This window comes from Myodes glareolus, chromosome 4, assembly GCF_982192425.1.
Source record: "Myodes glareolus chromosome 4, mMyoGla1.1, whole genome shotgun sequence".
NCBI classification, from domain to species: domain Eukaryota; kingdom Metazoa; phylum Chordata; class Mammalia; order Rodentia; family Cricetidae; genus Myodes; species Myodes glareolus.
Window position 1 is genome coordinate 10,107,239 of NC_142029.1, and position 27,817 is coordinate 10,135,055.

Sequence of the window (27,817 nt, forward strand, 5' to 3'; positions counted from 1 at the left end):
CAGCAGGGTGTTCTCACAACAAAAATGAAATCACAACAGGAATGAAACTGTAACAACGCGCTCTGTGGCAGGTGCTAGCTGAGACGCTGTGGCAGGTGCTAGCTGAGACGCTCCCAGGGTTGAAGCAATCCAAAAAGCCTATCAAGTGGGGCCGACACTTGAGGAGACCGAGGCGTCTAAGTGAGTCACTTTCTTGCCACCAATGATGAGAGAGAGGAAGGGGGAGAATCTAACATGAGTTTTCATAACAAAGTCTGGCCTGTTAGTGTTATTGCTAATTTTATTTTAACCTAGAACTTGCTATGTGGCTATGACCTTGAGCTTTGGATTCCTGCAGCCTCCACTTTTGAGTGCTAGGATTACATGGGTGCCCGACCACCTGACCATACCCTGCTTTTTTCAATCATGGAGATGGAATCCAGGGTCTCATGCAGGCTAGGCAAATCAACTGAGCCACATCCTTGGCCCAGTGACTTCTTTGTTTTTGTTTGTTTTTGGTTTTGCCTTTGGAGACACTCTGAAGGTTCAAAGAGTCTGGAGGGCCTAAATTTGTGGGATGCTTCCTCAAATTTGGGAAAATTCCTTAGGCTGTGGCGATACACACCTTTAATCCTAGCACTTGGCAGGCAGAGACAGGCAGATCTCTGTGAGTTAGAGGCCAGCCTGGTCTACAGAGTGAGTTCCAGGACAGCTAGGACTATATAGAGAAACCCTGTCTAGGAAAACAACAACAACAACAACAAAAAAACCAAGAAAATGTCTGGTGGGGACAATATAGAGTCCTCAGTGCAAATTTCCAGATAGCTGAGGGGCTGCTCAGACATTCAGGGCCTGGGACGACGTCACCAAAAGCCAGCTCGTTCCCTCCCACCCCTGGACAGTCACCTGACGCTCCTGCAGCCCACATATGGTATTGCACCATAACCTAGACAGATCTCTCACAGTGACTAAGAAGTGACTTCAGAAATTGACCTTTTATTTTTCATAGAAGAAAGAAATAAAGACCAAGACCACAGGAGACAGTTTGCTGTTCCTGTCATTTGACAAAGGACACGGGGCTGATTGGGGAAATAGTAGAACCCCAGGCTCAGATCAGTGCTAAGCAATTTCATTTTGAATAAACTGGAATTATCAAGAAACAAAAATGAACAGGCCAACAAACAACAAAATGATACCAGACCATAGAGAAAAAAGGCCCGGGGATGTAGCTCTGTCAGGGAGGGTCTGCCTAACACGCATGAAGCCCTGGGTAAAAATGGCATGGTAGTGTATGCTTGTAATCCCAGCACACAGGAAGTGAGGCCACAAGGATCAGAAATTAAAGGTTATCCTTGGCTACATGATGAGCTCAAGGCCAGCCTAGGCTACGTGGGATTCTATTTCAAAAAAAAAAAAAAAAAAAAAAAAGCAAAAGAAGGCCGTGGAGAGGCTCAGCAGGTAAGAGTACTTGCCAAACAAGCGTGAGGACTGGAGTCTGGACCTCGGGGAGTCACGTAAAATCTGGATGCAGTAGTGTGCATGAGTCGGCAAATTTGAGGTTTCTGTGGAGGGATGGGAGGAGGGGACAGGAAAAGGCTCAGAAGCTTCTAGGCCAACTAGTCTGCGGTATGTCGTGCGTGGACCACAGGAGATCCTGTTTCAACCAAGGTGGAAAGTAGGGACCAACAATGATTGTTGTCTGCCCATCACATGATCACATGCATGCGATCACGTGAGCATGTCTGGACATGGATGTGGTTGCAAATCCCTGCATCCCCCCCCCTCCCCGTCACCGCCTTTAAAGTATAGTTGAGAAAAAGGGACAAACTACTCAAATGTTTGCCATTCAGATATAATCATTGTCATTGTTTTGAGACCGGTTACTTGTAGCCCAAGGCCTTGAGCTCACTAAAAAGGAGAAGTTTATGAGGAGCAGGAGAGAGAACATGAGCAAGGAAGTCAGGACCGCGAGGGGTGTGCCCACCCACTGTGATGGTGGGGCTGATCTAACGGGAGCTCACCAAGGCCAGCTGGACTGGGACTGATGGAGCATGTGATCAAACCGGACTCTCTGAATGTGGCTGACAAGGAGGCTGACTGAGAAGCCAAGGACAATGGCACTGGGTTTTGATTCTACTGCATGGACTGGCTTTGTGGGAGCCTGGTCTGTTTGGATGCTCACCTTCCTAGACTTGGATGGAGAGGGGGAGGACCTTGGACTTTCCACAGGGCAGGGAACCCTGACTGCTCTTTGGACTGGAGATGGAGGGGGAGAGGGAATGGGGAGAGGGGGAGGTGAAATTTTTTTAAAAATAATAGTAATAATAATAAAAAAAAAAACCTGAAAAGAAAAAAGAAGTTTGAACTTGGAACCCGGCACTGCCTGGGTGCCACTACAGGTGTGTAGTAGCGTGCCTGGTTTTATGGAGTCTCAGGGACAGAACACAGTGCTCCCTGCATGGTAAATATGTTGTTTTACCAATGTAGCTACATCCCAGTCCCACATTAGCAGGGCCTCAAACACAAGCAGTATATTTTATAAATCTAACATGAGCCTAGACACGAAGGCATTCCTGAGCAATGACATCCAACATGGACCTCTGACCTATACACATATATGCATGCACATGCATCTGCATACATACATGAACACACACACACACACAACCCTACTCAATTGTGTAGAGCGACCATATCACCTACTTGGGGCAACTGTTTGGTTGTGGTTTGTGTAACCGTGGATTTCTTACCTAGTGGAGGACACAGAGGCTCAGAAACAGTCACATCAGGACCAGAAAAGCAGCTGTTTGACAGTCCAAACCAGGACTCTCTTCTACCCACTTTGAACCTCAAGCTAGTGAAGTGGCTTTACCCAGCCTACTTAAGTCTAGTTGAGATTTAAGTCAGACCAAGGAGCTCAGTACCGGCCTGATATTAACAACAGGGCCATCACCACATGAGTACAAATTTTATTCAGGAGAAAGACATGATTGTTTCAAATCAAAAGGGACATTATTCAAGTTTTGTTCCAACGCTGCACACCAGGTGTGTGTGTTCCTGTGAGGTCCGCTCCCTTCGGTCTTCCTGACGGCCGCAAGAGTGGGAGACCAGGCAATGTGAGGCTGTAGAGATACCAGTAGGATACACACATCCCATAAATTTATCATCCACTGTAGCAAGTAAAGGATGATCCTTGCAGCCAGTGCAGGCCTGTGGTCCTAGAGGCTCACGGTCATCACAGTGTGTTCAGTCGCGAGTCTTGACCAGACTGATCAAAACGGATCAGTGGAAAACGGCCACTGATATCCAGGGACCTGCCAATAACTGGCCTGTCCACGAACTCCACGGTGCACAGCTCTGAGGTCCCATCACTGCAGGGTGCACGCTCCAGCTCCAGCACCGTGATGTTGTTTGGGGCCGAAGTCGTCAGAATGTGCCTCGGCACAAACAAGGTCACCTGGGGGCCCCGTGCGGGCCAGTATCGACCAAGGTTAAAGCCGTTGATCCACACTTGACCCTGAGGAGAGAGAGAGAAACCATCAGCCGTGGAAACACTAGTAGCTGAAGGGGCAAAAGGTGCCCCATCGAGTCAGGCTGAGGATCAGGCACCTTCAATCCTGCATTCCACCATCTCATGTTGGGTGGGAAATGGGTGGGAAGAATGGCAGGGCTTATCCCAAATGACAATCCCTGCTGCAACAAAAATGCATTTGGAGCCCCAGACTCCAGAAGCTAGCGGCTTCAGTCCTGGGGCACCTCAACACATTCTGTGTCTATCCTGGCTCCCAGGTACTGCCCGTCGGTACAGCAGCCCTCTCTGCCACAGCTGCCACACCCTCCAGCAGGCGAGGCTCTGCTTTCTGCCCCACAGAGGCAGCGCTTAGCTATGCTGTCTGATGTGCATAAAGCCCACAGTCGGAGAACTGTCCTCCAAACAATGCAAAATAAATGTGAGGGTGTGGGGGGCGGGCGCCGTCATCTCGGCACTTGAGAGGCTTACGGCAGGAGGATTGCTTTGAGTCTGAAGCTAGCCTGGGTCATATAGTGAGCTTAAGTCACAGAAAGGGAAAAGATGAGTACAAGGGTGGGAGCCTACTCAGGAGAGTGTGTTTATGTAGCATGAATTCTAATTGGTCTTCATAATAAAAACTCGGAGACAGCTATCAGGGGGTGAAAGCTGAAGGGTCGGAGAAGCAGAGTGGCAGCCACTACCTTACCTCTACCAATGCTCAGACCAAAGGGGTGATCCTGTCCTCAGATTCCCTCCTCAGACTGACTGCCCTGAGCTCCTGTCTCCTCCAGCCTTATATTCCTCTCTCCGCCCAGCCATATCCCTTCCTGTCTCCACCTCCTTAGTGCTGGGATTAAAGCTGTGTGTCTCCCAAATACTGGGATTAAAGGTGTGAGCCACCACTGCCTGGCTCTGTTTCTCTTTTAGACTGGATAGAGACCCAGGGTGGCCTTGAACTCACAGAGATCCCCTCTGCCTCTACCTCCTGGGTGCTGGGATTACAGATGTGTGCCACTACTGCCTGGCCTCTATGGCTAACTAGTGTACCTAGATCTGCAGCTCTGCACTATGATCTTCAGGCAAACTTTATTTGCTAGGTCATAAACAAAGTATCACCATGCTTGTGATTCTCATAGGTTTCCTCCGAGGGACACAGAGAGAACAGCGTGTCTACTTGGAGGACCAGATGAAACCCTACAAACACTGCCTATGAGCAGGGAAGCTGCTTCCCTAGCAAACACGAACAGACTTCAAGGGTGGCAGAATAGATGGAAGATTCTGCTGGAGAGTTGGGGGTGGGGGAGGCCACACATGCCAGGGACAAACAGGAAATCTGGAAGACAGAAGGAACAGAGGGAGAAGACAGAGGGGAGAAGGAGGGAAGGAAAGACATTGCTACTTGTGGTGACCCTTCCTGCTCATCTTAAAATTATCAACTAGCATTTGCATGGTCTTCCTATGTAGCAAAGGCTGGCCTGGGCTCACTATATAGTCCAGATAATCCTCCTGCCTCTATCTCCGAAGTGCTGGGTAATAAAGCGAGGGTAATAAAGCTTCTCTTGGCTTTATTCCATTCCACCTAGATTTCTTCTGTAGCTTCTATCTTTTTTTTTTTTTCCTGTTGTTTGATTTTGAGACAGGATTTCTCTGTGTAGCCCTGGCTCATCCCCCTGCCTCTGCCTCCCAAGCGCTTGGTGGGATTAAAGGTGTGCACCACCACCATCTGGCTAGATTTTTGTTGTTGTTTTTGGACACAGGGTTTCTCTGAGTAGCCCTGGTTTTCCTGGAACTCACTCTGTAGACGAGGCTGGCCTCGAACTCACAGAGATCTGCCTGGCTCTGCCTCCCGAGTGCTGGGATTAAAGGTGTGCGCCACCACCACTTTCTGGCCTGGCTTCCTGTCTTATTCCTCCCACTTGCTAGCTGTCTGTCCTCGGGCAGGTCCCCACTTCAGCTTTCCCACCCCGGGGATAATGACAGCACAGTCTACAGTCTGAGAACGATTCCCCACAGCCACCTAAGATGAACGTGTGTGGGGTGGGCGCTGCTGTTTCAGCACGTGGGAGGCCTCAGCAGGAGGACTGTCGGGAATTTCTGGGGGTCACCTTAGCGCCTGGTGCAGCGGCTGTGCTCCTGGGTGGATCTGAGCAGCCCTCTCACGGCCCACAGAAGGAGGTCAGCGACTCATAACTGCCTGTCTGTTGAATTAAGTCATTTAGAAAAGGGTAGCAGTTTCGAAGTTCTCAGAACTGCTCTGCTCTTGTTTCTACCATGGGATTCGTTATCTCCCTCTGTCCTGAAAGGCAGAAGCCATAATAGTTTCCCCGGTCTTTATCAGCTCCATCTCTGCCAGAGCCTTTGTTTTCAGTCTTAGAGACCAGCTCCTGATTTCATTTGCCAGGCATTAGTTTTGACTCATTTTTTAACTACATGTAACCGTACATAAACAGGCTGGGAAGACGGCCCAGTGGGTGACAGCCCTTGCTGGACAAGCGTGAGCACCCAAGTTCAAATCCCCAGCCACCATGTATTTTAGACAGCAGCCAGTACGGCAGAGCAAAAGAGAATTTTTTTTTCTTTCAGTTTTTAAAATAAGCTAAAATAATGTCTACTTTAAATCTTTTGATTACATTTGTGTGTGTGTGTCACGGCACATGTTGTGGTCAGAGGACAACTTGTAGGAGTCAGTCTTTCCCTTCTACACGTGGGTCCTAGGGATTGAACTGAGGTCCCCAGGCTTGGTGGCAACCACCTTCCTCACTGAGCCATGTCACTGTGAATCGGATTTAAAAATAAGCAGGAGTTCTGACTGAAGACAGGGCTGAGGTACGGAGGGAGGCCTGCTTCCATCAGGACACACTCTACCATCTCTCTCCAGCCTCCCAGCCACGCTCCACAGGGAGCCTGTTTCATCTGCATCGTCAGCTTGGCTGGAGGTAGAATCATGACGGACACACATCTCTGGAGGTGCCTATAAGGCAGTTTCTATACATGTTTAACTGAGGAGGGAGACCCACCCGGAGGTGGGTGGCACCATCCCATGGGCTGGATAAAAGGAGAAAGTGGGCCAAGCACCAACATTCCCCTCTCTCTGCTCCCTCTGGACACGGTGTGACTTACGTGCCTTATGTGCCTGCCACCAAGCCTTCCCCCACTGCGGAGGTCTGTACTCTCAAACTGTGAATCAAAATCAACTCTTATTGCTATTTTTTTATATCAAGATGAGGTCTCACTAGGCAGCTCTGGCCAGTCTGGGACTCACCATATAGGCCAAGTTGGCATCTAACCAGAGATCGGCCTGCCTCTGCCTGCTAAGTGCTGGGATTAAAGGTGTACACTTCTTCCTTTCATCTGGTATGTGTTCAGAGCAATGAGAAAGTAACTAATACAGAACCCTAGTCGGTGCTGTGTCTATGAACTGCAGAGTCTGGTCTCTTCCACTGCGTGAACACGCACACGTGGCAGCCAGCCCTGGAGGCACCCACTCCAGCTTTCGGCTTCCCCACTGTGTCCCCGCCTCTGCACCGCCCCCCCCCAGCTGTCTTTGCTCATCCCGGGACCACACCTTCCTCCATTACCTGAACACCCACACTTGCTCATCTTGCCTGAGCAACCGCACGTCCTCAGAACTGAGTCCTGATACCAGACGCGGTCTCCTGAGCTCACAGTTCACAGCTGCAGTCCCAAGTACCTCCTCACGTAGGGCCATGACCTCTGCATCTTGGCCTTTCTAGTCTAAGCCACTCACTAGCCTTTAATCTCCCTCCTCTTCCAAGTTATTACCAATGTTGTACCGGTATGTCATTGGTTTGGTGATGGGTCTGTCAATCATTGGGGGCTATAGCACAGACTCACTATTAAAAAAAAAAAAACTTTGTTCACGTTATTTGGAGATAATCTAACATTCATCCAAGGAAAAATACATACATGAACATACACTATTGTGCATACTACATAGATATTCAATATCTACTCAGCTAACTCACTAGTCATATTTGCTGATAATTCTGCTTGAGACAAGATATGGTGAAGAGGGGCTGGAGAGATGACTCGGCAGTTAGGAACATTGGTTGTGCTTGCCAGGCAGGGTTCAGTTCCCAGCACCCACATGGTAGCCCACAGCCACCAGTAGCTTCAGTTTTGGGGGATCCTATGCTCTCATCCCCTGACCTCCATGGGAACCAGGCACACTTGTGGTGCACATACATGAAAGCAAAACACTCACACAGATCAAATCAAAGTTTGGCAAAACTACAATCGAATGAAAAGATACAGCGAAGAGGTTACCTCACGTTCCTCTACTCTCAATTAAGAGTTTACTTTAAAAAAAAAAAAAAGATTTAAACTGGGTGGCGGTGGGGCATGCCTTTAATTTAATCCCAGCACTCCAGAGGCAGAGGTAGGCGGATCTCTGTGAGTTTGAGGTCAGCCTGGTCTACAGAGCTAGTTCCAGGACTGTTTCACAGAGAAACCCTTTCTCAAAAAACAACCAAAAAAAAAAAAAAAAAGAAAAGAAAAAGAATTACTTATTTGCTTTTGGGGGGGCAATATACATGCCAAATCATGTATATGGAGGTCTGAGGAAAGCTTGTGGAAGTCGGTTCTCTCTCCCTCCAATATAGCTCAGTAGAAGGACTCTTGCTTAGCAGACTTGGCTAGCCTGGGCTAAGTGTGAAACCCTGTTACCAAAGACCAAGAAGAAAGAAATATGCTAAAGTTATTCTTGGGAAACTCAAAAGTTTATGTTAATGAGGTGACTTCAGGGGGTTTGGGGACAAGCATTAATAACAGAAGAATCAGTGGCTTAGGGGTTGTCCCATGGCAGCCCCTCCATGAAAAAGCCTATCTCTGACCATCTCAACCCCGCCACACTCCTGCCCTCTGCTACTAACGCTAAGGTGACAGCAACGCTGAAGTTCTTGGAAGTGCCTGACCTACTTCTCAGCTGATCATACAGATCTGTACACTCAAGTGTGTGTGTGTGTGTGTGTAGGTATGTGTATGATGTGTGCGTGTTTGCGTGTGTGTGTGGTGTGTGATGTGTGCATGTTTGCGTGTGTGTATGTGTTTTAACTTACCATGATAAGGTCAGTCTTCTGAGGAGTATTTAGAGTGCAGTTTCCTTTTTTAAAAAAATTATTTATTTTTATTTCATATATGCATTGGTGTTTTGCCTGCATGTATGTCTGTGTGAGGGTGTTGCATCCCCTGGAACTGGAGTTACAGACAGTTGTGAGCTGTCATGCGGATGCTGGGAATTGAACCTGGGTCCTCTGAAGAGCAGCCAGGGTTCTTAACTTCTGAGCCATCTCTCCAGACCCTAGAGTGAAACTTTCAATACCGTCTTTTGTTTTGTTTCTGTCTGAAACAGAGTCTCACTATGTAGGCCAGTGTGGCCTGGAACTCAGAGATTCACCTACCTCTGCCTCCGGAGTGCTTGGCAAAGGCGTGCACCACCACACCTGGCCCTCAATCCTGTCTTAAGATCATCAGAAGTTCCTCTAAAAGTGAAGATGGGCTTAGTATGGTGGCACAAGACTTTAATTGCAGCACTCAGGAGGCAGAGGCAGATGGAGCTCTGCGTTCCGGGCCAGGTTGGTCTATGTAGCCAGTTCTAGGACAGCCAGGGCAGCACAGTGAGAATCTGTCTATAAGAAACCAAAAATAACAAACAAGGGTCAATAAATTATACTAAAAGGAAGTCTAGGTACCTGGGGGACTCCAAGTGGGAAACAGAGGTCAAGTCCCAAGGTTAAAAGGTTCTCACTCCTAATTCATGACCCACTGTGCTGCGAAGCTGAGAGAAAGCTTGATTTCATGGGGTGAAACACGGGGTGGGGGCACAGGTAGAGCTAGAAGATAAACAGTTCCCCTGGAACACACAAGGGGAACTGACTGCTTCCTTCCCAGACCTGGCGGCTAGCAGCAGGTGCTGCACTTAGACTCGCCCAGGGCTTAGCATAGCAAAAGGAAAACGGCTTCTCGGTTTCTGTGTATTTTAGGGAGTATTCCGAGATAACTGTCTGTTACCATAACAAACACCCAAAACATTCAACTCAGAGAGAAGAAAGGTTTGGGAGGTTTCAAACCATGATTGATTGACAGGCAGGATGCTTTTGTGTCCTGGTAAGGATTGGAGGGCTCACTCTTTTTTTTTTAATTTCACTTCTATATTTCAGAAAACCTACTTGAATACACTTTGAAACAAGAGTACAACAAAATAGAATATACTTCAAGTATTGACTATACAAACTATTACAGTTCAAATCTGAACACTGGTACTTTCCCTCTTAAACATCAACTAAAAAAGAAAAAAGGAGGAAAAAAATGGAGGAAAGAAGTAAAAAGAATGAGAAAGAAAACAAACACCAGGTATTAGAGATACCTGACAAGTTCATGCTGAGCCTGAATTTCTAAAGAACATGAGAATCGATGCTGATGTGTCTGCAAGACGCCAGGACTGACTTGAGTAACGCAGATATGTTACAGCTACTTTCTTCACAATTAAGAAACCAACAGACTTAAACTACCATATAAAATGTTACATGTAAGTTCGATCACAATGCTGTGCTAGGTACAAGATTTTTTTAAAATTTTTTTCCTTTAATAAAAAACCTTTACACAAACAAGCCATTAGCTTATTTCAAGGAAGAAAACCGAAAATTAGTCTAAGGCCTTTGTTTTAAAACAGCTTAAGCTATATATCTATTCAAAACAACAACAACAGCAACAACAAAAATAAAACAAGAAAACACACTACAACTTTTTGCTATCCTCTTCTGGAGCTTCTGGGTCCCCTCAGTTCACACTCTAGAATACCTGTTAGCAGAGTCTTCACATGGCACCAGTTACGTGAGTGCTGTGCAAACACAGTAATAGTTGCTGGTGTGCATATAAAAGTGCACCAAACGCTGCTATGTGTAGCAACGAGATCACCCATCCCCACCACCCCACTGAAAACTATGCAACCTCTTACAGGTGCTAGTGTTCCAACTCTTAGTGTAACTTGCTATTGTAGTGGGCTGCTTGGTCCCTTTCAGTCTGTTTTCTTATTGAGGTTTCAGCAGTTCCTACTTTAAGAGTCAGTTTCCTGTCAGCATCCCATTGTGTAGCTCACGTCCCACTGAAACATGGGATAAGTAGCTATTCCAGTAAGTCTGATGGCCTTCTTCTACACACAATTGCTTGAAGTCCTCTCTGGCTTTTCTTGATGTCTTGGGAGGGTGCATTCTTAAGAGCTACACAACCATGAGAAGCGGAGTTCTGGCCCCGGCGATGACATAACTGGCTGGGAGCCCTGTACACACCTGTAATGCCACCTGAGTGGGGTGGAGACCTGAAGACCGCTGGGGTTTGCTGGCTTCCAGTCTAGCTAAGCTAAGGTAAGCTCAGGTTAGGGAGAAACCCTGCCTCGAAGGAATAGGTGGTGAGGAACCGAAGAAACATGGTCTCTTCTGGCCTCCTGAGTGTACCTACTCTTTCTACTCTGTCTCTTAATCTCTCTCTCTCTCTCTCTCTCTCTCTCTCTCTCTCTCTCTCTCTCTCCCTCTCTCTCTCTCCCTCTCTCTCTCTCACACACACACATGCACACACACAAACTGAAATAAAATAAAGTCTGTGCACTAAAAATTACAGCAAACCCACCTTGCCTGGAGTTAGCATGCTTGCTGGGAGAACCCAATTATCTAGTTTTCAGGGTCACAAGGTTTGTGAGTAGAAACCACGAGTTAGATTTAAAGGGTGACCTCGGAGGCTTAGTATAAGTGCAAACCCGGCAAAGGGAACACGTTTCCAAAGCACATCCCATTTCAGAGTGGCGGACGGAGGGTCTGAAGGCACACTGACACGTACAAATGGCCTCAGCTCTGGGCAACTTCCTCCACCTAGAGCTAGTCTACTGCTTTCTTTGATCCCTGCCAGGCACCCTATGAGTGGCTTGTAGGATGACAGACACCAGTGGCTGTCTCAATTGTTGCAGCTTATAGCATGCTGAGACCCACCCAGTCGTGCCCAGATGAGACCCCTAGCAGAACCATAGTCTGCCAATAGTCAACATTGTGGGTGACAGCAGTGGCTTTTCACCTTGTTCTTGGAAACAGGGCTGCTCACTGGTACCCAGGCTTGCCAGTTAGAGCAGGCTAACCCGCCAGCAAACTCCAGGGACCTGCCTCTCTCCACATCCCCAGGGCTAAGAATCCAAGCAAGCACCATCACCGAATACAGTTTTTATACACATGCTGGGGCTTGAACCTCCGTCCTCACACTTGCCTAACGAGTGCTTTTACCAATGTGCTAGCTCTCTAATCTTACTAATTAATTTAAAAATATTTATTTGGCTAGGTGTGGTGGCACATGAAGGAAGATCTTTAGGAGTTCCTAGCCAGCCAAGGCTTCATATTATGACCCATTCTCACAAAACCAAAATAAATAAATAAATAAAAACAAAAAATATTTATTCATGTGTATATCTTTATATATACCACACACATCAGGAACCCAAGGAGGCCAGAAAAGGGTATCAAATTCTCTAGGACTGGAGTTACAGACAGTTGTGAGCTACCAGGTGGGTGCTGGGATTTGAACCTGGGTCCTCTGCAAGAGCAGTAAGTGCTCTTAATTTCTGACTCATCTCTCCAGCCCCACATTCTTTTATGATATTTGTTATTTTTTTTTGAGTCAGGATCATGTATTCTGGGCTGGCCTTGAACCTGGTATGTACCTAGATGATGGCCCTGAACTACTTTTTTTTTTAATATTTATTTATTATGTATATAGTATTATTCTGCCTGCATGTGTATCTGCATGCCAGAAGAGGGCACCAAATCTCATTATAGATGGTTGTAAACCACCATGTGGCTGCTGGGAATTGAACTCAGGACCTTTGGAAGAGCAGGCAATGCTCTTAACCTCTGAGCCATCTCTCCAGCTCTGACCCTGAACTTCTGATACCTCTTCCTCTCCTCTGCTGTGGAGCAATCTTTGTACACTGTAAATTTGTATTACTCTCATTGGTTAATAAAGAGCTGACTGGCCTATAGCTGGCCAGGATGAGATTTGGCAGGAAAGCCAGATTAGGAAGACTCTGGGAAGAAGACGGGCAGAGTCTGAGGAGTTGCCAGCCAGACGCAGAGGAAGCAGGATGTGTACAAAATGAGGTAAGAAGCCATGAGCCACATGGCAGCAAGTAAAGGAGCAGATATGGGTTAATTTAAAATGTAAGAACTAGTTAGTAACAAACCTAAGTTATCAGTTGAGCATTAATAATTAATAAAAAGTCTCTATGTGTTTTTTTGAGAACTGGCTGGTGGGGCATAAAAATCTGCCTACACTACTTTTTTAAAAATTTATTTATTATGTATATAGTGTTCTTGGCACCAGATCTCATTATAGATGGGTGAGAGCCATCATGTGGTTGCTGGGAATTGAACTCAGGACCTCTGGAACAGCAGTCGGTTCTCCTAACCTCTGAGCCATCTCTCCAGCCCTACTTTAAGAAAAATATTATGTATACAGTGTTTTATCTGCATGTACACCTGCAGGCCAGAAGAGGGCACCAGATCTCATTACAGATGGCTGTGAGCCACCATGTGGTTGCTGGGAATTGAACTCAGGACCTCTGGAAGAATAGCCAGTGCTCCTAACCTCCGAGCCATTATATATATATAGTTGCTGTTGTTTGTTTGTTTTGAGACAGGGTCTCTCTAAATAGCCCTGGGTGTCTTAGAAGTTACTCTGTAGACCAGGGTGGCTTTGAACTCCTAGAGCTCTATCGGCCTCTGCCTCCCAGGTGCAGGGATTACAGCACGCAGTTTGTCATAATATTTTAACGTCACCTGAGGTGAAGATGAGCAGAATAAACGCCATTGCCTCAGCACAACAGGCCACGTCACCATGACTCATGCATCTGACCCATCACCAAAGCACTAGAGGACACGCCTCCCTGAGGGAGTCCACCGTCAGCCGGGACCTGGTGCAGACAGGGCGCTGACCTGTGTGGACAGAGCAGGTGTGCCTGACCCCTTACCACTGAGATCCGCTGAGCACGCTTGCTTAACCAGAAAGCCACATCCGACCCCAGAAAAGTCAGAGCAATCAGAACTGATGCTTTTATCTCATGAATCAAGTTTGCCAGTGATTTCATTCCCTAAACAATGTTAGTTCCTTTCTAACAAATGGAGAAGGAGCCAAGTGGCCCTCAGCAGGGGCCTCTGAGGTGGAGGAAGACAGAGGGTCAGTGAGCATAACCTAGTCTGGGAACTGCTCAGGCTCAGGGTCAAGAGATCGAATCCCCCCTCCACCCCTATACTCTCTGTTAAAGCGCTCCTCAGCGCAGGCTGGGGTTGGAGAGTTGTTCTGTTTGTGTTCATGGAGGGTACACACGGAGACATTTGCTTGCAGGTGTGTGTATGGGGACCAGAAGTTGACTTCGCCCTCCCTCCACTATTTTATTATCATATTTAATTTCATGTATAGATTTGCCTGAATCCACAGACGTCCACCATGGTTATGCCTGATGCCCATGGAGGCCAGAAGAGGGCATCGGATTTCCGGGAACTAGAACTGCCGATGGCTGGGAGCTGTAGTATGAGTTGCGGGCAGGCCTGCTTTTCATCCTGCCCAGCTCCCGCACGGCTAGCTTAGCCCCAGAAATAATAACACATAAGTTGTATTCATTTAAATACTGCCTGGCCCATTATCTCTAGAGAGTTAGTTACTGGCTAACTCTCACATCTTGATTAACCTATTTCTAATAATCTGTGTCGCACCACGAGGTGGTGGCTTACCAGAAAAGATTCAGCATGTCTGACCTGGTGGCTGGCTCCATGGCGTCTGCCTCATTGCCCTCTTCCCAGCATTCTGTTCTGTTTACTCCGCCTACCTAATTTTCTGTCCTATCAAAGGGCCAAGGCAGTCTCTTTATTGACCAACGAAAATAACACAATAGACAGATAACCCTCCTCCATCAGGGAGCCACCATGTGGGTGCGGGCAAAGAGCCTGGGTCTGAGTGCTCGTAACTGCCAAGCCATCTCCAGACCTCACCATTACTCTTCACCCTGTTTTTTTTGGAGGCAGAGTCTGTTCACTGAGCTTGAAGTTGATACACTGAGTGGCCAGCAAACCCCCAGGAGCCACTTGTCTGTCTGTCTGTCTGTACCAGCTCCTAAGTGCTGGGGTGTGCCACCAGGCCTGGCTAGCTCAAGGTTTCCAAAGTTCTTCCGTGTTGTAACATGTATGTATTTCATTTTTTTTTTAAATTGCCAGATGGTTTCACTGCATGGATGATCAAAGTATAAATATTCCTCATTAGCTAGACTTTCGGCTTGTAACCTTCTGTAGACAACCACGGGCGACACCACTGCGGGACATCTGTGCGTACACTTGGGTATTATAAGTATATCAGGTATAGAAACACAGTGTAAGACTGAGATCAGCCATGGGAGTGCAGACAAGGAGCCAGGCCTGGAGGCGGGGGGAGGGCACAAGCGATCTGTGGCCTTCCGTGCTCTGTGCAAGGATGCTGGCCTTTTGGTTTTTAAGGGGTAACGTTCTTAGCAGTCTTTAAAGATGTAACATGACAGTCCACACTCACACGCACATTACCCACACACTGACAGTAATAATACACCAAGTGAAATACAAACAAGCAAAACAAAACAAAACCAAGGTGGATGGCTTCTTACGTGTGTTTATACGTGCAGGACAGAGGTCAACCCAAGGTCCCGTGTAGCCCAGGCTGGCCTTGAGCTTGCTACATGGCTGAAGATGACCTTAACCTTATGATCCCCCTCTCTACCTTCCAGTGCTGGGACCGCATCACTTTGCCTAGTTTTACGTGGTGCTGAGGACGGAGCCCACTTACACGAAACAAGCCTCTATCAACCAGGCTATACCCCCAGCCTCGTAGGGTTAGGGTACTGCTGTGGGTGGCCAAGGCTAGTAGCTGGACTGCCAAAGCCGGGGATTTTGCTGCACAACAGCTGGAGGAGGCTGGCAAAGCGCTAGGCACAAAGCCAAGCTCGGTAGCCCACACAGGCGAAGAGCCACCTGGCCAAGGTGTCCTTCACCCTTTCACTTCTCACTTAGGTTCCACTTGGAGGAAGAGAAAGCAAAGGTGGCCTGGGAGGCAAAGTTCCCGCGGGTGAGAGTCAGGGCTGCACATCCTGTTCTCAGGTCCTAGAGCCCCCCCCAAGATGCTGCCTCTTTGCTGCAAAGCAGAAGATGGCAGAGAGGAAAAGGTCAATGAGCCGCAGGCAGAGAAAGTGTAAGAACGTGGTTTGGCTTCCAGGAAGAAGGCACAGAAGAGGGCCTTCCTCCTAGAGTGAGGGTGGAGGGGTCACCTGGAAGCCAAGGGAACAGAAGTCCCACCTGGCAGGCAGAAAGGAGGGGGTCCCCAGGGGCAGGGTGGAGAAAGGCCGCGCTTAATAGGCGGGCGGAACTTCGACAGAGGAGACCATGGTGATGACAGAGGCCTTGCTAAGTTTGGTACAAGGCGAATCAACCAAGAGGACAATGGAGGGAGCATTCCTAGGGGCGGGCGGGCAAGGGCCAAATGGACTAAGAGCTCCTGGGTTTTGTTTGTTTTGTTTTGAGGTTTCTCTGCAGCCCAGACTGGCCTTGAGTTCGCTACTGTAGGAAATAAAGTTAAGGTCCATTTTTAGCATGAGGTGAGCTTAGAGTTCATCAGACAAACAAGCAGGAGGCACTGGGCCCCTCTCCCATAGCGGGCAGTTAGCACTGACTATCTTAGAAATCCGAGGTCTGGAAAGATTCGAGAAGGGGGTGTCCTGAGTGTCATTAGATAAGGTTCTATGTGCTAAACTAACAGGTGGGGAGTTAGGGAGGGGGACATCCTGGCCCAGGAAAGAGAGAACAGGAATTTCTCACGATTCGGGGTCTTCATAAAGCACTGTCGTGAGCCAATCAGGACCCAGTTGGTTTGACTTTTCTCTATTCCTGTGTCTCTTTCTGCACAGTTGGATATTAAACACTGCCCTGTTCTCGCTAGTCTCCTAAGTTGCTATTATCTGATTTCCCACACTATGTTGTACCAGAGGCTACCTTTGAATTTTTTGATTCTCCTGCCTCCAACCTCTCAAGGATGGCTTTTACAGTGTGTGTCACCATGCCTGGCTTTTTAATATACTTTTTAATCTACATTTTTCCAATTGTTAATTAATTTGTCACTAAGACTCTTTCCCCACCCTTCCCCCTCAGCACTAAGATTTTTTTTTCCCCCTGAGACAGGGTTTCTCTGTATAGCCTTGTCTATCCTGGAATTTGCTCTGTAGACCAGGCTGGCCTCAAACTCAGAGATCCACCTGTTTCTGCCTCCCTGGGTGCTGGAACTAAAGGTATGTGCCACCACCTCCTGGCATCACTAAGGAAATTCAATGTACTTATTGCCAAGTTCTTTATATAATTCTCACAAAACTTATTTTATTCCATGTGTCTGTGCACCACGTGTAGGCAGCACCTGTGAAGGCCAGAAGAGGGCATCAGATCCCCTGGAACTGGACAGCTAAGAGGCACCATGTGGGTGCTGGGGACCAAACGTTGGTCTTCTGCAAGGGTGGTGAATGCTCTTAGCTGCTGAGCCATCTCTCCAGCCCCGTTATTATTATTATTATTATTATTATTATTATTATTTTATTTCTAAAAAACAGGATTTCTCTGCATAGCCCTGGCTGTCCTGGAACTCACTTTGTAGACCAGGCTGTCCTTGAACTTAGAGCTCCGCCTGTCTCTGCCTCCAGTGCTGAGATAAAGGTGTGTGCCACCAATGCCCGGCTGAAAAGTAAACATTTTTAAAGCCAGGTATGATAGTGTGCACCTGAGATAGAGACAGGAACATCAGAAGTTCAAGGTCATTCTTGGCCACGTAGCAACTTCAAGGCTAGCCTGAGCTACTACGGGAGAACCTATGTAGACAAACTGTTCCCTTCATAAGCAGCATCCTGGGGATGGTACGATGGATGACTCTATGGCTGAGGGTGCCTGCCAGCAAGTCTAATGACCTGAGTTCAATCCCCAGGACCCACATGGTGGAAGAAGAGAGTTGACTCCCATGGGCTGTGCTCTGACCTCCACATGTATGCCTCAGCGGTTGCCTATAAACACATACGCAAATGCACATCATAAATAAATGAGATTAAAACAAACAAACAAATAAAAATAAATAAGCTCTAGTTCCTCCTGGAGGAAACAAGAGAGTGAGCTACCATTCACTGAAGAAAGTTATCAGTCAAAGAAACAGGACAGAGAAGGATACCTCCACACTGGACACTGGGTCCCTTTAGGTCTGCCACAGTCCTGGTCCTTGAGTGTGACCTAGCAGAGAAGCCTCCCACTGTCACACAGTATCCTGTCAACACAGTCTTCAGGTTCCTTCTCAGATTCAACCTCTTTCCGTGAAGACACATACCTTGGTCCACCCAGGAAACTGGATGAAGGTGTCCTGCGGCAGGTCTGGGATGCCTGAGGGAATGGAGAAGTTGCCCACATAAAAAGTGGGGAGCGTGAAGTTGGAAGAGCTGAAGGTCAGGTGTCCATCACGGCGGCCCTCACCATGGGCTTCCCAGCCCCCAAGATGGCTGTGTACTGCAGCCTCAGTGTCCAGGGGAAAGATTGTCCAGTTGGTGAGGATACTAAGGTTGAGGGTCATGTTAGAAATCAAACCCTGTAAAGGAAAAACACAGAACCATGAGCTAGCAGGGAAGGAAGGGACTCATGTGTTTCACTGAATTCCTGAGAGGAAGAAGCAGGAAGTGTGGCTCAGTTGTGTGTACAGCCAGGTGACCCAGGTCAGGCCGGAGGTGCTGTCACAACCTGGCAGGAATGCAGATAGTTTATTTTTCCCCCCAGAATGGGTTTCTCTGTGCAGCCCTGGCTATCCTGGAACCCGTTCTGTCAACCAGGCTGGCTTCTGACTCGGAGATCTGTCTGTGTCTGCCTCAGGAATGCTGGGATTAAAGGTGAGAGCCACCATCGCCCGGCTCTAAAAGGAAATCCTTCTATTTGTGGTGTGTGTCTGGGCTGTGTGTGAGAGTGTGTGATCAAACATGCACGTGGGTATCCGAGGAGGCCAGAAGAGGGCATCTCTTGGCACTGAATCCCCTGGAGCTGGAGTTACAGGCACTTGGGTCCTTGGATCCAAACTCGGACCTTTCTCAAGTGTTCTTAACCCCTGAACCACCTCTCCAGCCCAAAGAGACACTTCTGCCTCTCCCTTTGACTGTCAAGAGAACTGAGACAATGGACCCCCTAAGAATTGGAATTTCCTTGAAAATCTGCTGGGAGAAAGAAAACCTGAAGCCTGCTGTCCTGAGAGAGAGCGGGAGCTTATTGCCCAGGAAAAGAGGTCACCAGGCGCTGTCTAGTAACAGAGCGTCCTGCTGGAGATGGGGCGATGATGGCCGGGGCCACATGGTTGGCCAGCCGGTTTAGAGCATCCCTAGCCTTCTACGTAAACCTAAGCCCCATATTAGGATCCCGAGGACGGAATGGTGTTGGGGTGGAGTGAGAGAGGGGATGTTACTTCTTTATTCCTGTTCCCAAACAGCCACCCTGAATAAATCTTTCTGCTTTTCAGTGCCCATTGTCTGGTTCCAGCTTACCACTTTTCGGGCAGCTGCGCTCCGGCTCCTACAGCTCCTGTAACAACAACTTGTCGGGAAGAGGGAACCTCCTTACACTCTGGCTTCACCTCAGATCACCATGAAGTCACCCTAACTTCTGCCGCTAGGGCAAGTAGGTGCCTCTGAGGGAGCCCTTGAGCCCAAATGCCTCTGCCTTCATAATTTGCTAGATCGGAAGGAAAAAATGAAGACCAAGGAAAAGGAGAACGAATTAGGAGGGGAATCTAATACCATTCACCCCAATGCAGAAGGTAGGGGGTCAACATCTGCTTCTCACACCAGCCAGGGAGCAAGCCCTGATCCTGAGTGTCTGAGCACCTGCCCAGCTGTGTGGACCATACCTGTGGAAATATGTGGAACTGAGAAAAGGGGAACCCACAGAAACAGCTGACCAGAACTAATGGGAGCTCACCGACTGACAGCGGGGGAACCTGCATGGGACTGAACTAGGCCCTCTGAATGTGGGAGACAGTTTGTGTGGCTTGGGCAGTTTGTGGGGCTACTGGTACCCAAGTACATGAAATGGCTCTTTAGAGCCCATTCCCTATGGAGGGAGACCTTGCTCAGTCTAGATACAGGGAGGAGGGCCTTGGTCCGGCCTCAAGTGATGTGACAGACTTTGTTGACTCCCCATGCAAGGCTTCACCCTCTCTGAGGAATGGGTGGGGGTGGGGTGGGGAGAAGGTGCGGGGAGCGGGAGGAGGGAAAAGGGAACTGGGGTTGGTATGTAAAATAAAAATAAAAGATTGTTTAAAAAATAAAATTAAAAGAAATTAAAAAGAGAGAGAGAGAAAAGGATGTAAGGGGCAATGATGATGACATGAACAGCAGAGAGGATGGAAGCTGTCCTGTCTGTCCCACAGAGGCCAGGGGCTCATAAATCCCTGGATACAGCCATCAAATGGAACCTTTGGACCACGACGTACCTAACTGTTTCACTGTGACTGAGACAACGGCCCATGTGTTCCAGCTATCTCGGAACCCACTATGCACTCCTGCTTCAACCTCTCGAGCATGGGGATTGCAGACACACCCGGCAGCTCATCTAGTTTCTCACTTGTGTGCTGAGACAGGATCTTGCTATGTAGCCCAGGCTGGTCTCCTCACAAGTGTGTGTATGTGCATATCTGCCAGGTCTCATCCATTCTCTAGCCTTCCTCCCCCCCACCCCCCGACAGGGTTTCTCTGTGTAACAGTCCTGATTGCCCTGGAACTCACTATATGGACCAGGCTGGCCTCGAACTCACAGAGATCTGCCTGCCTCTGCCTCCTGAGTGCTGGGATTAAAGGTGAGTGCCACCCCCCCCAGCTCATTCTCTACTTGCGTGAGGAGCTTCTCCACTCTAACGGAATCCTGGATCTTTGAAGGATACCATCTGATAGCCAGTCTCGATTGCCTGTGTAGTGATTCAGTCGGTATCAGGCTGGGGGCTGTGTGCCAGGACCCACACACCACACACAGCAGGACCCTAATCACTCTATGAGTCAATGTGGCCCACAGCAATCGGTCAGCAAGGTCAGTGATTACAGCCTGAACGCAGGGATGGGAAGAGATGCTTCCAGGGAGCCAAGTCTGAACAATGCGTCTCCAGGGCTCTTCTGCTGCCCACAAGAAGGTCCTGAAGGGAGCTGGGCAATGGTTGGGGTGGGGGGTAAAGTGCTTGCTGTGTGAGTGAGCACTGGAGCTCGGGTCCCAGCACCCACATACATGCTGGCTGGGAGTGACAGCCAGCCTGTAATCCCAGCACACAGGAGGAGACAGGGAATTCCCCAGGGCAAGCTGCTAACTAGGTTAGGTGATATGTGAGCTCTGGGCTCACTTCAGAGTCCCTGTTCAGTACAAGAGGAGGTAGACTAAGAAAGAAGTCCAGTGTTAACCTCGGTTCCTTACACGGCACATATGTGCACGTGTGCTCGCACACACAAATATGACCATACATATGTAAATACATAGATACTTGCATATGAGCACACACATATACATGTTAAAAAAAAAAAGTAAAAACATGGTCAGGAAGGAACCTCTATCCCTGTCCTGTCTGAGGCTTGGCAGTGCCTGAGCCTTCTCTCCAGGGAAGAGCAGCCTGTACCCCGTTTTGTACTCCTGGAAGTACCTTGGGGACACTACAGAACTGTAACAAATGTTCTTAAACTGGGTGGTGTGGTGGTTGACCCCGTAACCTCAGAATTTGGATTGCTGTGAGTTCCAGACTACCCTAGCAACCTCCCGCCCCTGCAAAAAAAAAGTTTCCTGGGCTGGGATGTGGCTCAGCTGGTAGAGGACTTGCTTGTCCTAAGTTTGCTTCCCAGCCCTACATAAACTGGATATGGTTGACCACGCCTATAAACCCAGTTCTTGAAAGGTAGAGGCAGGTGGCTCAGGAGTTTGAGTCCTCGCCTACACAATGACTTCCAGCCCGGCCTGGGCTTAAAGACTTTTCCTTAAATGAGTTAAAAAAAAAAAAAAAACCCAAAACCCAAATTAAATAAAAAGTTTCTTAATAATCTAGGGATATTGGTTAGAACGCCACACTGTGACAGGACAGAGACCAATCAATCAACAGGCCAAGGGCGAAGGGCTTTGCACAGCACGGGTTTGCTGCAGGCCACCAGTCCAAGCATGCACACTAGAGCCCACCAAACGCCCTGCTGGCTCAGCCGAGCCCGGAGTGCCCCTGATGAGCTGGGTGGGTTTTCAAAGCAAAGGAAGAGCATGGTGGAGCAGCTTCCGTTTCCTCTCCACAAGAGCTGAGCTCAGGCACAAGGGGAGCATTCTGCTCACAAAGCTCAAGGCTCTCATGGTCTGTGCAGGAAAGGAGCCCTTCCAAGAAGTTCGTCTTCTAGACAAACAAATCAGAGAGCTTCACTCGGCAGCTTCAGTGAAGTGTGTGGGCTCTGTAAGGGAGCTGCTGCGAGGCGTGACAGCTCTGCGGTGGCTATTCACACACACACACACACACACACACACACACACACACACACACGCAAGTGTGCACGCATGCACACACATACCTCAAAATGTGAAGGACCGGGGAATGGCTGCTAGAGTGTTTGCCTAGTGTGCAAGAGGCCACATATTCAATCCCCAGAATTTCACAGACAAGATGCAGCTGTGGTCCTAACACTTGGGAGATGGAGACAGGAGAAGCAAAAATTCAAAGTCAACAGGCACAGTAGTGCATGCTTTTAATCCCAGCACTCTGGAGGCAGAGGCAGAGGCAGGCAGATCTCTGAGTTGGAGGCTAGCCTGGTCTACAGTGTGAGTTCCAGGATATCCAGGGCTACACAGAGAAACTGCTTCCCTACCCACGCCCCCCAAAAAAAAGAAAGGAAGAAAAAAAAAACTATTCAAAATTTGTTTCTGTATAATGGAAGACGGATACAAAGATGCATGTTTGAGTACTGATGGCATGCACAAAACTCCTCCCAACCATTCAGGCACAGGTTCATCCCTCACGTAAGTGTCCTACCTTGAAATCGTTTATGTATCTGCCATAGTTCACACTCATCCCTCATGTAAGTGTCCTACCTTGAAATCGTTTATGTATCTGCCATAGTTCACACGCCCCATGTTCTCCACCAGAATGTCCAGAACGGCTCCAGCTTTCCCCTGAATGTACAGGGTTGTCTCAGGGTCTCGATCAAGGATTCCTTGGGGGACCTGTGGGTTGAAGCCAGAGGCTGAATGGAGGGTAAGAGCAGAGAAACGCAGCAGTGTGCACAGTTAATCTGTCACTTTCCCTGTCCTGAAATGTCACCAGATTTACAGGAGAGTCCAGATATGCTCAGGTCAGCAGGCCATGTTGACAATCACTCTCCCCAAAGGGCAGAACGGCCACACACAGCTCTGGGTACACTCTGCCTAAGAATGGGCTATGGTGAGTGAGAGGCCTTTCTAAGGGGAACAAGGTCTTATGACATAGCCCAGGCTGGCCTAGAACTTGAGACCTTCGTGAATCCATCCTACAAACGATTTACAGGTGTGAACCACCGTGCTTAAGGTTCAGGCATCTTTTTGCTTCACATATGCATTTTTAATATTTGTATGTGGGCGTGTGTATGCACACGCACAGGCGTGTAGACATATGTGTACCATGCTGTATGTGGAGGTCAGAGGACAACTTGAAAACAACTCCTTCCACCACGTGGGTCCCGGGGATTGAACTCAGGTCCTCAGGCTTGACAGCAAGCACTTTTATCAGCTGAGCCATCTTGTAGGCCTTCTTCATTTCATTTCATTTCTTTTTGTTTGTTTGTTTGTTTTTTGAGAGAGGGCCTTGAGTAGCCCAGGTTGAATTTGCTCTCTGTAATCCATACCTCCCGGGAACTTCTGATTCTCTCGCCTCCACATCTCACATGCCAAGCTTTCAGGTGTGGCTTTCCTACACTTCTATTTTTTTTTTAAGATTTATTTATTGGTTATATTTATTGGTTATATACAACATGTTTTCCTGCACACCAGAAGAGGGTGTCAGATCTCATTACAGATGGTTGTGAGCCACCATGTGGTTGCCGGGAATTGAACTCAGAACCGCTGAAAAAGCAGTCAGTGCTCTTAACCTCTGAGCCATCTCTCCAGCCCCCCACTTCTATTTTTTTTAAAGGACTGAGAAAGACGAGGCATTCCAGGGTTGTGTTCTTGTGCGGAAGAATTGTTGCACGATTATCTCACAACCCAAGTTAGGTGTGAAGAAGAGAACAGATAGAATCAGGAGACAGATAAGATCGGAGTTAGGTGGAGTCAGCTCACCTCACTTGCTAGGATGCCTTAACCACAGAGAATAACGGTATTTCCTCAATGACACATCCCTAACTTTTTTATTTGAATTGATTACTTAACTAATTTTCCAGAACTGAGGACTGAGCCCAGGGCCTTGGACTTGCTGGGCAAGCGCTCTCCCACTGAGCTAAGTCTCCAACCCATCTCTAATTTAAGAGTTTATTTTTTTAGATTGGTTGCACTGATTACAGGTCACTAAGACACAACTCCTACTGAAGGCCAGGGAATGACAGGCACAGGGTCACATCTCAGGGGCTTGTCCCCGCTGAAATCAAATTGGTTGGTTATAAAATAAAGCCCTCCCCAACACTGTGTGTGTTCACAGAAAGCACATACGTATACGTGTGCAGAGGACAGAGGATGACTTTGGGTGGCATTCCTCAGCAATGGTCCACTGCATACCTGGAACTTGCCAAGGAAACCAGGCTGGCGGGCTGGGCTCCCACGGGGATGCTCTTGTCCCTGACTCCCTGAACTGAGGTTATAACTGCATGCTGCCACACCTGGTTTTTTTTAATTATTACTATTTTATTTATTTTATGTGTCTGAGTGTTTCGCCTGCAAGGCCAGCTGTCTTCCCAGCGAGAAGGAAAGTATTTTACCTTAAACTGCTCTGAATGTGGTGTGCAAACCTGTAAGCCCCAGCACTTAACTTTGTTGTTGTTTTTTAGACCCTGGTTCATCCCGTAGATGTCGGCTGGCCTGGTCTCTTGCGATTGTGACCTTCTGACAGCTGGGATAGCAGGCACGTGCTATCACACTTGTTGATGGAAAGGGTGTTTAAAAATGCACCTGCATTAGGCTGTGAAATCAAGTCCTCGGTGACCTTTAGTTACAATGGTCACGAGCAAACCTTTACACTATAAAAATCTCATTTATGGGGAGACACCCAGTTCAACACACTTTGTATGGTGACAGGTACCAGGCAGACATGGATGTGACCCCTAAAAAGCAGTCTGGGTGACATGCTGAGCTCAGTCAGGGAAGAGGCGGCCTTGGGTTCAGGAGGCCCCGCATTTCCTAGAGTGTGAATGTCAGAGAACAGCAGAATGTCAGAGAACAGTCTGCAGCTCGTGGGCCATCTCAGCAAGCAAGGTCACTGCCAAGGGACAGAGGCTGAAACTGGAGGCGTGAGGAAAACTTCAAATGCCAGGATAGTAAGTATAGCCGGCCCCACCCACCCGTCAAGGCTTAGGTGTATAGCTCAAGGATAATGCTTACCCCATCCACAGAGACGTACGCACGATCGCGGACACCACTGAAGGATGAAGAGAAGATGGGCATCGAGCCATTGCAATCTTCAGGAAGTGTTGTTCGGTACAGTACATACCCAAAATACTGGGTAGAAAAGGAGAGAAGAGAAACGTTTCACTCTCAAAGTTCAGCTACTAAGAACTAGTTGCCCTTGATCTGGGTAAAAGCAACCTTCTGGAAACCATAGGGAATGAAAAGCTTCTTCCCCCACCCACAGCCAAACTCAAGCTGACTTTTTTGATCTTGGCGAACTATTTAAACAGCCAGGAACTCTCTTCTCTGCCACACAGGACAACAAAAGTCAAGCCATTGCTTAGAGCGACCTAGGGAAGTCACATCCTGTATGACAGAAATCACTAGTATTGACTCAGAAACCAGTGAAGAGTTGGGGAGGGTGGGTAAAGGCGCTTGCCACCAAGCCTGATGACCCGAGTTCAATCCCCAGGACCCACATGGTGGAAGGAGAGAACCCATTCCCACTCCTTTGACCTTCATATGTGTGCTGTGGCACACACAAACACACTCACACACACACGTATATACACACCAACAAAATAAGTAAATAAGTGTGGTAATAATATTAAAAATGGTCTGGAGAGATGGCTCAGCAATCAAGAGAACTTGTGACTCTTGCAGGGGACCTGGGTTCACAACAAGCTGTAACTCTAGTTCCAGGGGATCTAAAGGCTTCTTTCTATCTCTGCAGGAACCAGGAAGGCAAGTAGTGTACATACACGTAAAAAAAAAAAAAAATTAAGCCAGGCAAAGCCCCAAGCACAGGACAAACACCGAGTTCTGCTCAAGTAAAACATTCTCCAGGTTCTTGGGCTAAATCTGCTTTAGGGTACAAAACAAGACTCAATCTGAAACCATTTGAAGCAAAGAGGAAAGAGAGAATAGGGGTGGGTACTGTTACCAAATCAGGAGTAGTATTTGTAAGACAAAGACTCTGGTAGCCTAGGCTGTCCTCACACTTACTAGACAACCATGGACAATTCCAAAACTTCCTATCCTCCTGGCTTCCACCTCCCAAGTGCTGGGCATGCATATGTGTGCCAGTAGGCCTGGTTACAAGTGATAATCATGCCATGCTCAGCACATGTGTGTATGTGTGTGTGTGTGTGTGTGCGCGCGCATGCATGTGCAGGTATGTGCTCATGAATGCAAGCCAGAGGCTTTGAATTCCTTGGAGCTGGAGTTACAGGCAGTTGTGAGCTGACATGTGGGTACTGGGAATTGAACCCAGGTCCTCTGGAAAAGCAGTCAATATTCTTAACTATTGAACCATCTCTCCAGCCCCTTAAATTCTTTTTAAATCTGGTCTCCAATGCATGAGATTACAGGAATTTTTGTTATTGTGTTGGATTTTCCCATTTTTGTTTTTGTTTTGAGATAAATTGTTTCTCAGGCCAGGATGGACCATACTCTGGAGGCTAATCCGGAGACCAGACTGGCTTCCGGCTCTCTATCTTTTTGCCTATGCCTCTCACATGCCATATTTGGCAGCTCGGCTAGACCGGTATCAATATTTTTTGAAGAGTTCAGACTGATCCCAGACCATTCCTCCCTTGCTGGAGTCATTAAAGTACCTGTTACGTGGACACAGAGGAGGAGATGTGTCCTAATGGGGGCGGGGTGGGGCGGGGCACAGGGATGATGTCATGGTGATTCCATGGGCCATTTGGCCCCCTGCCACACTTGGTCACATAGTTGGGATCTCAGCCCTATTCTCTGAAGTTAGGTCACCTGAGTCTTCCTGGCTTTTGGAGGAGTCTGAAGAAGGCGGCACACGACAGCACATGTAATGGTAGCCTGGCACATGTAATGGTAGCCTGGCATCTGCTTCCCGTTGCTTTGTCCATACTCATCTCGCTTCAACCAATGTCTCAGTTAGTTCCAGGAGTCTGAGCCCTGCACTCGACCGGCCTTTGCAACACGCTGTAGAGGGGCCACTCCACAGTCCCCCTGGAGCCACCGGCCCCACAGCTCTGCTTTTGAACCCCTGCAGTATACAGCTCTGGAACGGGGTGGGTGTCTGGGCCTCCATGTTTTGGTCTAGGACGAGTCCATACAATACTTTCCCGCGTAACTATGTGTGCACAGGCTGCAAAAGTGGGGCCCACTTGTTCACAGGGTGCCTGTCAGGGCTGCCTGAGCCACGTCTGCTGAGAACACTTAGCTTCCCTTCCTGGAAGCTCAGGCTGTCCACAGCCTCCGAGGAATCCGTCATTATAGAGAGATACACACATACAGAGGCAGATAGACAGACAGACAGACAGATGCTTAAAAGGAAAAAGCAGTTCACTACATAGACATACTAAGGAGGAAAGGCTACTCCTAACTGAAGAATCAGATTAAAAGTGGTTAGGGCAAAATCTCATAAAATAAAAAGTAGAGAGAAACTTCTAGAGAGCAAGGGAGCACCAGGAAATCAGGCACAGAGCACACGTACGGTCTTTTTTCCAAGGCAGGAAAAGAGCCTCTAAGAAGGAAAATTTAAGTGAATTTTTTTTTTTTGAGACAGGGTTTCATATAGTACAGGATGGCCTTAAATACTATGTAGCTGGAAGTGACCTTGAACTTTTGATCCTCCTGCCTCCACCTCCCAAGGGCTGGAATTATAGGCACACCACTATACCCGGTTTATGCGGTGCTG

At 48.1% G+C, this 27,817-nt stretch overlaps 1 protein-coding gene across 1 annotated transcript in view; it reads right to left on the reverse strand.

Annotated features, from left to right (window-relative positions):
- Positions 1 to 2,928: 2,928 nt before the first annotated feature.
- The window catches only part of Glb1 (galactosidase beta 1), a 75,147-nt gene continuing 50,258 nt past the window's right edge, over positions 2,929 to 27,817 (reverse strand). Inside the window, exons 13-16 of the mRNA XM_085688991.2 lie at positions 25,129 to 25,245; positions 22,657 to 22,788; positions 17,915 to 18,169; positions 2,929 to 3,496 (exon numbers count right to left, since the gene is read on the reverse strand). Coding sequence (XP_085545117.2) covers positions 3,215 to 3,496; positions 17,915 to 18,169; positions 22,657 to 22,788; positions 25,129 to 25,245 — 786 coding nt within the window. The 3' untranslated portion in view covers positions 2,929 to 3,214. The remainder of the gene's footprint in view (positions 3,497 to 17,914; positions 18,170 to 22,656; positions 22,789 to 25,128; positions 25,246 to 27,817) is intronic.